Genomic DNA, 12,561 nt, shown 5'->3' with positions numbered 1-12,561 from the left:
GAGCTATAGCCAATTATTATCCTAAAGATAACAATTCCTGCAGTCCAGGTAATCCAGGCCACAGCTTTCCCCGCAGATCGTCTTATCGACGCCCCCCCCCCATGGATTGAACATCACCCCATCTTTGACCAGACCCCCACTCTCACCACTCTCGACCTTTAAGTCCTCTTGGCTTAAATATCCAGCTGGAACTGGCCATCGGCATTCTGGCCGAAGTCGCTAACGCGATGAGGAGCTCACCATGCTCCATCATGAACATATATTCCCAATAGTGGTGTACTCAACCAATTTAGAGACAAATCACGTCAATCCCAACCCGTTGAGCCTTATAGAATGTCTACAGCAACCGCCCCACCAATTCTGGATTTCTCGCCCTTTTACGGTGTAGACAGTGAAGCGAAAGCAAAGCTGGTCGAGGAAGTTCGCAAGTGCTGCCACTACAATGGATTCTTCCAGATCACTGGCCACAAGGTACCGCTCGGGCTGCAGCGTCGTGTGATGGAATGCTCAAAGCGGTTCTTCACTCTGCCATTGGAGGAGAAGATGCAGATTGACAAGAGTACGACTTACTCACGCCGCGCATAAAGCGAGATGCTAATTGGTTTCCAGATATAAACACGTTCAACCGCGGCTATGAGCTCCTTCGATCGCAAATGCTCGAAGTCGGCACCGGGCCTGAGCTCAAGGAGGGCTTATATATCGGGGAGGAGATTCCGGAAGACCACCCATACTTCTTGCAGAAGAAATTGAACAGTGGGCCGAACCAATGGCCTCCGACGGTGGCCGATAAGGAGGAGTTCCAGAAGACCACCATGGAATACTACCACGCGGTATTCGATCTGGCAAAGGATGTGCTGAGCGTAGTTGCTCTGACGCTGGGAGTGGACTCAAGCTACTTCGACCCTCTCACGGCTGGGGCAGTTGCGACAATGCGCATGCTGCATTATCCCGCGCAGCCCAAGGACGAGGACGAAAAGCTGAACCGCGGTATTGGCGCACACACGGACTTTGGCTGTGTGACACTTCTTCTGCAAGACGAGGTAGACGGCTTGCAAGTGCTAGACGCTCCTTCTGGGCAATGGCTTGACGTGAGTACGTCCATTTCACCTTCTCAAACACAACTAACATGTCATAGGTCAAACCGACATCTGGTGCATATGTAGTGAACCTGGGAGATCTATTCATGCGCATGGCCAACGATAAGTACAAGTCCAACACGCATCGCGTCATCAATAAGTCAGGTCGGGAGAGGTATTCTATTCCCTTTTTTTTCAGTGGAAACCCTGATTATCTCTGCGAGTGTTTGCCGAACTGTCGGGCAGAGGGAGAGGCTGCGAAGTACGCGCCGATTACTGTTCAGGATATGGTGACATCGGCTTATAAAGAGAGCTATGGTAGAGCAGAGAAGTACAAGAAGCAGTTGGAGCAGAAGCAATCGGCTCTGACGCCTGCTGTTGCTGTTGCTGCTGTTGGCGCGTAATTTAGTTGGTCAACTCCTGGATTTTGATATCTTGTGTATCTTTCCATCGCAGTCCAATTTACATTGCATTACCAAACCTATCAAGAGCACAGTAACCTCGAGCCTTGAGTCGGAACTATTCTCCGAGAAATAACTTGGGGGCTTTCAAGTGCTAAAGGGACATAAAGCCAAGCGCGATAAGGTCTGCTAGATTGATATCCTACCAACCGCAAAATGGTTTGGCATGTTGCTCTCGCTATCCCCCAGGCATCAAAGGTGGGGGGAATATGAACTACTACAATCATATCGCTCCACCCTTGTTATCAATCAGAAGTGCCATCGCTCGTAGCTGTCAGAAGCTAGCATGCCTGGGGTAGTAAGCAGATCCCATAGCCCTAAAAAGTATATGAGACGAGGTAATCTAGGCGCGTAGATATCTAGAATTTTCAGGCAGCTCAATTTGACGAGATGGATGAGATTCGACAAGACGATAAAAAATATTCCCCAGCCCAGGAGTTCCAGCTGGACGAGGGTTCGGGGAAGGTCATTCCTCTTGAGGATCAAGAACTCGAACAGTTCTATGGCTCTTCTACTACACAGGCGTATCGCCTCAAGTCAGAACTTGTGGGCAAATGCTTGGAAGAGATTGGGATGGGAAAGTTCCAGTGGAAATTGTTCGTGGTGACGGGCTTCGGATGGATTGTCGATAACGTATGGTTGCTCGAAACATCACGATTCTTGTGACTGACCGAATCGCCTAGTTTGCGTCTCAAGGCATTGGCAGTGTCCAGCCTCCTATTGAGCTGGAATTCTCAGACATTACCCAGGTCAGCTACAGCTCGGTTGCATATTACGTAGGCCTCATACTGGGTGCTTCGTTCTGGGGTCTGTCGAGCGATTTGATCGGTCGGAAACCCGCATTTAATTCCACCCTTCTTATTGCCGGGATTTTCCTCTGTGCCGTCGCAGGCTCAATGAATTTCATCGCATTCAGTGCTCTTTGGGCTGTTATTGGCACTGCAGTTGGTGGCAATGTGCCTGTCGACTCGATGATTTTCTTGGAATTTGTGCCAGGAAGGTAAGTCCATCCCTGAGCGAGGCCAATGCTTTTCTAACATCAGTCAGTCACCAATACCTACTCACTGCGCTTTCTGCATGGTGGAATTTGGGTCAATTGATGGTCTCGTTGATCGTTTGGGTCTTCCTAGCCAACTTCAGCTGCTCGGCTGATGCGACCTATGAGACTTGTGCTCGTTCACAGAATATGGGATGGAGATATACTATGATCACACTTGGGGCACTGTCCCTGGCCTTCACGTTTATCCGCATCTTCGTCTTCAAGCTCCCAGAGACTCCAAGGTATCTTCTCTCTCAGGGCAGAGACCAGGATGCCGTAGATGCTGTGAACTACGTTGCCAAACAAAACGGCAAGCCCGAGCCACTAACCATTGGAATGCTCCGGGATATCGATGCCAGACTAGGCACAGCATCTAGCGAAAGTGAAGCCAGGACAAAGCTTTCTACCAAGGAAATTATTTCAGAAAACATGGAAGCCTTCCGAGGAACACATTACCGAGCCCTATTCGCGACTTCGAAACTTTCCAGACAAACACTCATTATCTGGGCTATTTGGCTCACTCTAGGTACGTAAAGTGTTGAAGACACTCAGTGCAAAACACCATATTAACACCCATCCCAGGCATCGGATATCCCCTCTACTTCAACTTCCTGCCCTCCTACCTAGCAACCAAGTTCACCGAAAACTCATCACTATATCTAACATATCGCAACTACTGCATTACATCGGCAGTGGGAATTCTGGGCCCCATATCCGCCGCAGTTGCAGTCAACACACGACTTGGTCGACGCTGGATGATGAGCATATCAGCCGTGATCACGGCTGTATTTCTCTTCGCCTACGTGGGAGTCGACAGCACCGCAGCCGACCTGGCATTTTCCTGCGTTACGAGTCTGCTAGCCAACTTTGGTAAGACGAAAGCACGACTCTCGATCACGTACTCAAGCTAATAAATACAGAATATGCTATTATGTACGCCTTTACTCCGGAGACATTCCCAGCTCCGCACCGTGGCACCGGAACCGGTACGGCGGCTGCTCTTCTGCGATTTGGAGGACTGGTTGCTAGTTTGATTTCGTCGCAGACGGGATTTACAAGTGCCCCGATCTATGTCAGCGCTTCACTATGGGTACTTGCTGGGGTTCTATGTATTGGGTTGCCGTATGAGACGCATGGCCATGATGCGCTGTAAGAGCTTCTATCGCGTTATATTTGTATTGTGCGGTAGCTTGGTTATGCACATTGATACAAGGAATTGGATCTAGACTCTATTGGGTTACTATTGCCGACTTCCCAAACTCGTAATAGCTTGCCTGTGGTAGACACTTTAGAGGAAGAGCAACAGCGTGGGTTTCTGGAGTTCTAACTACCATGCGCTATCAAAAATACATACAAGGATTTGATAAGAGCATCATTTGATACACTCTGTTACTAGTTGGTGTCGGTAGAAATCAAAGTGCGGAGCTATTGATCCCTCAGGCGAAGTAGCTCATCATATTCACCAATCACCTCCTTTTGTTTCGCATTATAAAGAGCTCAATATGGTCAAGGATAAACGCACTTTCGGTCCAGCTGCCTTCACTATGAAGTCCCACCAATCAGACTAGTAATTCATAGCCTTAAACCATAATAGCTTGCTCGGTGGGAATGCTTGGTGCAGTAGAGGTAATATGGTTGAGTGGGCTAGATGGTGGGATGAATATGAGGTTACTGAGGGGGAGAAGAATTATCGTATGTCTCTAGTTAACGCAGCTTGTAAGGAGGATATGCCGATATATAACTAGCACTTTCGAATGCTACATTCATCACGAACGATTGTTAATATCGAACGTTCATTTTCAAGGCCATTGAAGCAATGTAGAGGTTCGAAATAGTTGTATAGCTAAAAGGCTATGTGGCAATGTGCTCCTGGTAAGTCCGCTGCAAGACCGATGTCCTAACGATTCATTTCGGAGCAGACTACATACCTCCTAGCCTAGCATTAGTCGGGGCTTACTGATACAGCACTATCTGAGCCTTTCGCTAAATCAATACCTCATGTTTAGGGCTGGTTGTAGGTTGTCCGCTTGTCGCTTGTCGCACAAATATACCACTAAGCGAGCAGCCGAAGCACATCCCAAGGCTCGTGGGGCCTTGCTGTGCCCCCACACCTCTCTTCGCGCCGGGTCTAGATCTGAGTTCGCGGGTTTGTTCCGAGCCTGTAGAATCTATAAAGATTTTCTCATAGGAGCAAGACCGATGTATTCGATAACCAGCGAAAGAGAGAGAGAGAGAGAGAGAGAGAGAGGTAAATGAGAGTCTGTGTTTGAACATCTAGATGAGAGAAGTAGACACGTCAACGCCCGAGTAATCAGGCATCCACAAATTTCTATAACTAATTACTCTTTCTTCGTCTCTATCGGACGCAACAACAATCCAAACAACTCGGCTCCGGACCGATGACTCATCTTCAGAAGAATAGCATTATGTCCGGAAATCCTCACCGGTCATTTCGCACGTGAAGCACTGGGTCCACGAGAGCGCGGAACCTCGGACCGCCATATATGCGTTGTCCCCTTGCACCATGCAGGAACGCTAAAGGAATTGAGTTTAGGTTAACACGAAGTCTGCAGTCTGCAGGCTGATTACAATGGGCTGATGGATATGACCGTTCGGTGAGGGGAAGCTTCAGTCCAGGCCCCAACAATAGGCACTGCGTACCTGAAAGTACATCGTGGATTTGATCGGGAGTTCTCGGCTGCTTTGCCTTGCATGGTGTGGATGCTCTAGACTTTTACTTACAGGGATAAGGTACCTAGTACTTGAAGATTTGTAAACATGGTGGATCGGAGATATAATCAGAATCAGAATCAAATCTAATGTGGATTGTGTACAAGCAGCTTTATCACCACAGGTTTAGGTGAATGAGCGGGTTATATACAACATGGGAATAGAGACAGGAAGACAGGAGTGTTGTTTTTGATAACAAGTCTATGAGATACAGCAATTTCATGCAGGGGTATATCGTGAAACAAGGAACGGACGGGCTTCAACCCAGCCTGGGATTCGGGTCTTTTGAGGAACAGTTCGAATCCAGGTAAAAAGTTCATGGGGGAAAACACATGACTCAAGAAGTGTAATAGACGAAGGAAAGACATGATCGGGAGCGAGAGCAGTAGTCGCCCGGATCGTGAGGTCATAAGAGTCATCAAAAATGAAAAGAGAGACATTAATCGTAAAAGCGGACTGCAGCCGAATAAAGATCCGGGGCAGTCGCGCGAAGTCTATGGTCATTATCGTAGATTGCTCGAAAGCGGGACAAAAAGGAAAATGTCGAAGCGATGGTGAGCGCTCAAGGGCGGGAGACGAGATCCTGGAAGAAGCGGAAGAAATTGCGCTTCTTCATTGGGTTTGATCGGCACATGCCAGCGATGTCAGTCGCGGGAGCGACGCTCATCGGACCAACAATGTCTTCGTCTCCCATTTCGGGGAACTTGGCGTTGTCGTGGAGGCCTGGGATGCAGACTTGCTCGCGAGGACGGAGATGAGATTGGGTCAGGGTGAGGGCCACACCGTCCACGGAGCCGAGTTGGCTGAGCATGGACTTGTGCTCCTTTCTCCACTGGTCGTTAATACAATCCCATTTCTCGCCGGTAAGCTTGTAAATGTTGGACGTGACGCCGTAGTGCTCGCCGGTGCGCACGAGGTGCTTGGCAAAGTTGCAGCGCGCGACATCCCAGTCCGCACGCAGCTGGTGGAAATGGTCGATATCGCAGGCCACGGGCTGGTACGGTTCGGGCTGAATAGTGTAGTTGGCGTGGCCCAACTTGTTGGCCCATTCGTCGTTGGGATCCGACAAGACGAACGGGGTGGAATCACCTGAGACCGTGCGGCAAGTGCTGGCACGAGGGCGGGAAATAGACGCAACCGATGGCTTGGACGAAAGTGGTGGCGAAGGAATACCAGCGAAACCAGGAACTGATGTCATATAGTACTGGCCGGACTGGCTCACATCTGCAACGGAGGGAGACTGCAAAGGCGACTGCACTCGCGATGCGGCCATGCTGGTCGGGTCGTCGCCCAAAACAGGCGGGAGAAGAGGAGTGGTCGCTTGCAAGGAGTCATTGTCGTCCTGGCTCAGACTGTTGGCGCGGGTGATGTCGATGGGTCGCACATTAGAATCGCCCATGCGCTCCTCAAAGACCGTCTGTGCTGGGGACGGAGGAATGTGCGAATCGACACGAGAAGCACTGTTGGGTCTAACGACGGGGCTCGCCAGAGCGGAGGACGCCGCAGAGTTAGCTCGCGACCGCAGATCATCCGGAAATCCGTCACGTTCGGGGCTCCCCGATGCACGTTTGCGAATCCATCGAGTTGATATGGTCGACATGTGCGAATTAATGCGTGAGACTCCCTTCATCGACGCACTGTCTGAGCGGCGCTTGGTTGCAGGGAAGTCGACGCAGCTGTCGCTTAGGTCATAACTATCAGAGGGGTCCATCGGAAAGCACGATTCATCGGCGCAATCAAAATGTTCTTTGAGCAAGTTAGCCTTGCGTTTCCGCTTTGTGAGTCATAGAGGGAAACGTACGGAAATATCGATCTTCCAACGAGTCGCGAGCAATAGGCTCCTCCTTCACACCGGTCAAATGACTCCTGCTCGGGCTGTCCATCGAGTTTCCCAGCGGGCCCGATGAAACCAGCGAGGAAACGGAGCTGGAGACGCGATTGTGACCGGTGGCGGAGAAGAGGGAGATAGCGGGAGAAGCGGGCGCAGAGGTATTGAGCGTTAATGGCATATCGAGGGACTCTCGTTGGGAATCGATGAGGGATAATTTACGCATTGCGCAGGCGATGCCGTCGGGCGTCGCTGGTTTTGAGAAAGTAGGTTGCTAAGCATTGGAGGGAAAGGAACGGGTGGACCAAGCACTCAATATAGAGCGCGCGAGAAAGGGTACGAGTCACAACCTCGGAGGTGGCGGTGTGATTTGTAAAAGGAAGGCAAATGGAACGAGGGTCCAATGGAGAAGGAAGGGAACAGCGCAGACGTGGGCCAAACACTGCCAGCTGGCTGGGCAGGAAGACAGCGATGCGAATCGGCAAACGGGCCGGTGATGATGTGCCCGCAGGGAGATCCCCGTCACACGGGAACGTCGAGAGGTCGCGAGTGTCGAAGAGGTGCAGGAGTGCAGAGGGTAGAGAGGGTAGAAGGTAGGAAGGAGATGTGTGAGATAGGATGCACAGGATGAAAGGACCAAGAGGCTAGACCTCTGGACCACACGCTAGAGCCCCAGAGAACCAGAGAAAAGACGACGCTAAGAAGACTAAAGGAGACAAGGGCAGAACAAAGACAAAAGTCCCGAATTCATTTGCACGCGACAATCCTCGGTTTGCCTTTCCCAACATGAACGACTCCGCCGGGTTCCGGTGGTTTGACAGGCTCGAACCATGGTTCTCTCTGCTCAATTTGTTCCATACCCTTTCTACGTGGGTTCGACGTGGCTTCTACTCGCTTCCTCCTCCTTCTAAAATCGGTACCCCCAGGTACCTCGATCCTATCCTCGATCCTATCATCCCCCAACGGCTACACAGATGCGGTGCATCCCTGTGCAACCCGACAGTATCATAACCCCAGAACCCTTGGGGATCTATTTCGCTTAGGGTTCAGGGTCAAGTTTTCAGACATGTGCGAGATCGGCGGCATCTAGACTCTGCCGGTGGAGCTCCGTCGGACCGTTATGATGCCATTCTGACCCGGTCCCCTTGTTTTTTGAGCTCGGCGCCCACATCGTCATTTGGCTTGTTTGGGCCTGTGTGCCCTTTCTACTGAGCGCACCCTCCCGATAGCCGGTCGCACAACGTCGAACAACAGGCAGTAAGAACCTTAGTCCGAAGTCGCTCGGTCGCACAGTCTTCCCCGACTCTCACAGAGTCGGACCTGTACACCGGCTTGTACACCAGGCCGGTCCAGGTATGGCCAGGTCTGTTCAAGTAGTGTCTCGCACGATAACCCCTCCATATGATCCCGGTCTGCCACCGCTGTAAGCTGTGAAAAGACGTCAGATCCACATGGTCGGGGACTCGGTGAACATAATGGTTGGCCAGTGGCCAGTACCTTACAGTAAGATGATTAATTGGGAGTGAAAACTTTGGTTGAGGCAAAGGGGCGAGGGCCGCTTTGCCGTGTCTGCGCCGCTGCCACTCCGGTACCGTTGGTCCTGCTTACATTTCGGGTATCGCTCAGCTGCAGTCACGGTACTGGATCTATTGCCTACGCAACACGGTGGACTGGTCAATTTTCTCTTTTTTTGCCTTCTTTTTTTCCCTCTCTCTCTCTCTCTCTCTCTCTCTCTAGGGTGAGATCTTCCATATGACATAGCTAGACCCTGCAGATCCAGTACCTGTTTTCCCTCGCTACCGCGCAATGATCGGCTAAGTACATGCGACAATCGGCTAAAAACCGATGGAAACCTAATCGTGTGGGCCTTCCACAGGAAGGGACCCGATAGCCTATAATCTACTGTACTATAGCCTGACTGCTCCGGAGTTGGGCAGTTTCCTATCTGCCAAAATTACAAGTATGTTGAAGATCTATTTTTGACAGTGGCAATGTCACTCTATAGATTATGATCGTGTTCTTGTTCAAGGCGAACTCGAACTTGATTTCTCATGTCTGTACCTTGCATCACCCTCAACCTCGGGTTGGAAAAAATTTATCCATATTAACTGCAGCTGATGCATCGTGGTGCTGACCACGTGCAGCTCGATCCTTCCACGGTTCCTCGCCACTATAATTGACCTTGGCACTAAGACCACTGTCGGCACCACATGCCACCATTGTTAAGAGCAAAAGTACCTTGGCAAGGTAGACGCACGCCGTTACAGTCCACTGCCGGGAATATTCCGGCAGTTGCAAGGACCCTCTTGCTACACTGGGCTATACCACACTCCATGGATACGGCCTATTCCATGGATACGGCCTATTCCATGGATACAACCTATTCTCTGACCACCTGTTCCCACATATTCCCACGTCTCCTATGCGATGCTCACTCACGTGGATCCTTGATCTTCTTAGCAAGACCAGTTGACAGTGTAGATCGTTTCATGACTGTGGAGTGACATCTGCTGGCCATTGGCTGTAGCAGAGACTTCATCCCTTCCAAAAGCTACTTCCGGGAAACCATACAGGGATCTAGAGGTCATGCGAGAATTTCAGATTGAAATAATCTCAAGATATGAAACATTCAAGGCGGACAACTTCCTGGTATCTATATCACCATGAGTTACATGTTTCGGGCTTTTTTTCTTTTTTGCTAACGGAGTAGTAAACTTGTCGCACTATCCAACCTGTCGGGTGCGTCTGCCGCGTCATTTATCGTTGGCTTACCTCAATATGCATCGCAACGTAGAACTACTTGCTCTTTTGATTATTCCTATGCTTGTTCTATCTGAAATCCATTGTCTACCTACCGTCTATAGCTCGGCCGTGGCTGCATGTTGTCCCGACACTGCCACCGGGACCGGCACAGCCCCAGGGTGCATGATCCGTAGATTTTTCGATCGTAAAAACCCACCTATGGATGGCTAATATATGGCTTGAATAATCGTGTTCATCTATATCGCCTAGTAGAATTTAATCAGGTTTGCAAATTTGAAGGTGCAAACCTACGACTTGGTGCTGCCGAGTAGAGAAAGTATGTCTTTCCACCTCACATGTTTCACCTCGCGTATTACTTTACTTTCCCGAGCTTTCTTGTCACTAAGTATGTCTCACTTCTATGATGAGACCACATGTGCAAGTCCTGGTCCATATACAATAATACAAATCCTGATATCCAATGCCGAGGTTGTTAAGGCCACCGATGTATATCAAACAAGACACACAGGTACCATGTATAACCCCGCTTCTTTTTATAGCTAGCCAAGATCCCCAGTCTCGTTGGAAAGAAAGATACGATAGGCGTGCCCTCAATCGGGGCATTTAGAGGGGCAATCGAAGCGGGATATGCAGATGCAGCTCATGTCGCATGCAGTGCTCACCTCAACCAGGGCCGTAAACAACAAGCAGTCGACATCTCAATACCTTGCGAGAGTCGCACCAGTACAACTGGAGATAAACAGAGCTACCAGCGCAACACACAATTCATCCTGCATGCAAGGGCGCGGTGCTACAAGCTACAAGAAACACAATCTAGGAAGAAGAAGTCACCGATGACCACAGAAATGCAATTGGCGGCAATTATCATTCTCAGTGATGCTTCAAGTACCCAAGGTTCCATCTCAAACCTGCGGGTTGACAACAGGCATCAGAGCGCCCTCAGGAGGCGTGTTTTTACTTTTGAAATCATCTGCCATCTGCTCAAAGGTCACCCATTCCACGCCCTCGTGACTGTTGATGTACTCGATAATTCTGCATCGCATTAGCACACGTTCCCACCCACGTCGGGGTCATTGTCTTACCTTTCATGCATAAGTAACACATGCGGACGGCCAGAGACATCCGGATGAATCGTCATCGGGAAAACGAACTCATCATACTCCCTGTAGAAGTAATCGAAATGATCCTACCCAGCATTAGCGGAAATTCATAGATCACATCTCGTAGCGGGTATCAGTATCTCGAACCTTCCAAATATCCTCCACATCCCTCGGATTAACCCACCCATGACTATTGGCTGAGTTCTTAATAAACATCATCGGCGGCAAATCATCAATATACCAACTCCCCGGAATCTCGACCAACCCGGTATCCTTCCCCCTAACAAGCGGCTTCATCCAAGTCTCCGCCTTCTGATCATAATTGATTTTCGTCCACGAATCCCCCGTCCTCAACCAATACATCTGACAATCATGATGCGACATAGAATGATCATACTCGATTCCATAAGCGAGCAGAAGCTCGACCATCTCGGCACTAGCCTCCCACCAAGGCGCGACGATACCGCGGGGCGGCTTGCCCGTGAAATCCTTGAGCAGGTGATAGGTTTTATCGAGGATGTCGCGCTGCTGTTCTTTTGACATTGCAGCGGGGTTTTCGTGGCTGTAGCCGTGGAGGCCGATTTCGTGACCTGCGTCGCGGACCATAGCGCATTCTTCGGGGAAGGTTTCGAGGGAGTGGCCCGGGATGAACCAGGTTGTTTTTATGTTGTATTTTTCGAAGAGTTTAAGGAGGCGGGGCGTGCCGTGGTGGCCGGCCCAGAGGCCTGGGGCGTGGTTAGTATTGAGTTGAGGGAGGGGATGGAGGAGGGGTACCTCGACTGATGTCGCTGACGCTGTCTTCGCCGCCGTAGGAGCCTAGCCAGCCAGCGACTGCGTCGATGTCGATGCCGTAGCCGACGAGGACGCGTTTCTTGCCCATTGTTGTAGTTGGAGTAGTGGTTGTTTGGGGATGAAGGGAGAACAATTGAAAAGGACAATTGATAGCAGGGATTACGCCGGCTTTAAACAGAAACCTGGTGAGGGGTAGAGGGGTAGAGCTAGAGACGATTGACAATTAGCTGTCGTGTTCTTATCGAATATCCCCCATCATTGTATGTAGCTCTATCAAGGGTGGGGGTGGAGAAGGCGTCGGCCGATTTTAGCACAGGAATGTAGAAGTCAGTGGTAGATGGGGAAAGAAATGGGGGCGATGTAGGATATGCATTCCAACCGGTGAAATTGCTACGAAGTGTGTAGGAATGGGGTTTAGCACGCTTTACAGCGGGATTGTGCCCAAGACATCACATTTGGGGAAAGCTCAAGTCTGTGATAAGTGGATATTGGGTTAATGGATGCTTCTAGTTGGCATGTGGTGTGGGAAACCACCAATTTCATAAGTTGGACATGTATCTAGGAGAATGCAATAAATAGAATGCATTAGTGTGCAAGGTTAGATATGCATCACCAGCGCGAAACGTGGAGAATCATTCGCTGGCCGGGCCAGAAGCAATGCCAGCCATAGGATTTGAAAGATGATATCGAATAAGCGCTTCGGAATAACGATGCAGGGTCCAGTCTCAACTTCGAATGCACGTTCCTGCAAATTCCGAAGCTAAGGTTTGCA

At 50.1% G+C, this 12,561-nt stretch overlaps 4 protein-coding genes across 4 annotated transcripts; 2 read left to right on the top strand and 2 right to left on the bottom strand.

Annotated features, from left to right (window-relative positions):
• Positions 1 to 333: 333 nt before the first annotated feature.
• Positions 334 to 1,480, top strand: encD (Fe(2+)/2-oxoglutarate-dependent oxygenase encD; the record flags this gene model as incomplete). Its single annotated transcript, XM_056886776.1, has 3 exons — positions 334 to 559; positions 610 to 1,088; positions 1,136 to 1,480. The coding sequence occupies 3 exons, from the start codon at positions 334 to 336 to the stop codon at positions 1,478 to 1,480; spliced, it is 1,050 nt and encodes a 349-aa protein (XP_056740425.1).
• Positions 1,481 to 1,927: 447 nt separating this feature from the next.
• N7443_006719 (MFS transporter) lies at positions 1,928 to 3,729 on the top strand (the record flags this gene model as incomplete). Its single annotated transcript, XM_056886775.1, has 5 exons — positions 1,928 to 2,170; positions 2,221 to 2,537; positions 2,585 to 3,102; positions 3,159 to 3,446; positions 3,497 to 3,729. 5 exons carry the CDS (start codon positions 1,928 to 1,930, stop codon positions 3,727 to 3,729), a joined length of 1,599 nt encoding a protein of 532 aa, XP_056740424.1.
• A 2,139-nt stretch (positions 3,730 to 5,868) lies between these two features.
• N7443_006718 (uncharacterized protein) lies at positions 5,869 to 7,360 on the bottom strand (the record flags this gene model as incomplete). Its single annotated transcript, XM_056886774.1, has 2 exons — positions 5,869 to 7,052; positions 7,108 to 7,360. The coding sequence occupies 2 exons, from the start codon at positions 7,358 to 7,360 to the stop codon at positions 5,869 to 5,871; spliced, it is 1,437 nt and encodes a 478-aa protein (XP_056740423.1).
• A 3,439-nt stretch (positions 7,361 to 10,799) lies between these two features.
• N7443_006717 (polysaccharide deacetylase family protein) lies at positions 10,800 to 11,877 on the bottom strand (the record flags this gene model as incomplete). Its single annotated transcript, XM_056886773.1, has 4 exons — positions 10,800 to 10,929; positions 10,980 to 11,083; positions 11,145 to 11,722; positions 11,772 to 11,877. 4 exons carry the CDS (start codon positions 11,875 to 11,877, stop codon positions 10,800 to 10,802), a joined length of 918 nt encoding a protein of 305 aa, XP_056740422.1.
• Positions 11,878 to 12,561: the final 684 nt, after the last annotated feature.

Source organism: Penicillium atrosanguineum (genome assembly GCF_028827265.1).
Source record: "Penicillium atrosanguineum strain IBT 20685 chromosome Unknown utg000005l_segment0_segment0, whole genome shotgun sequence".
NCBI classification, from domain to species: Eukaryota; Fungi; Ascomycota; class Eurotiomycetes; order Eurotiales; family Aspergillaceae; genus Penicillium; species Penicillium atrosanguineum.
This window is presented reverse-complemented; position numbering and strand designations above follow the sequence as displayed.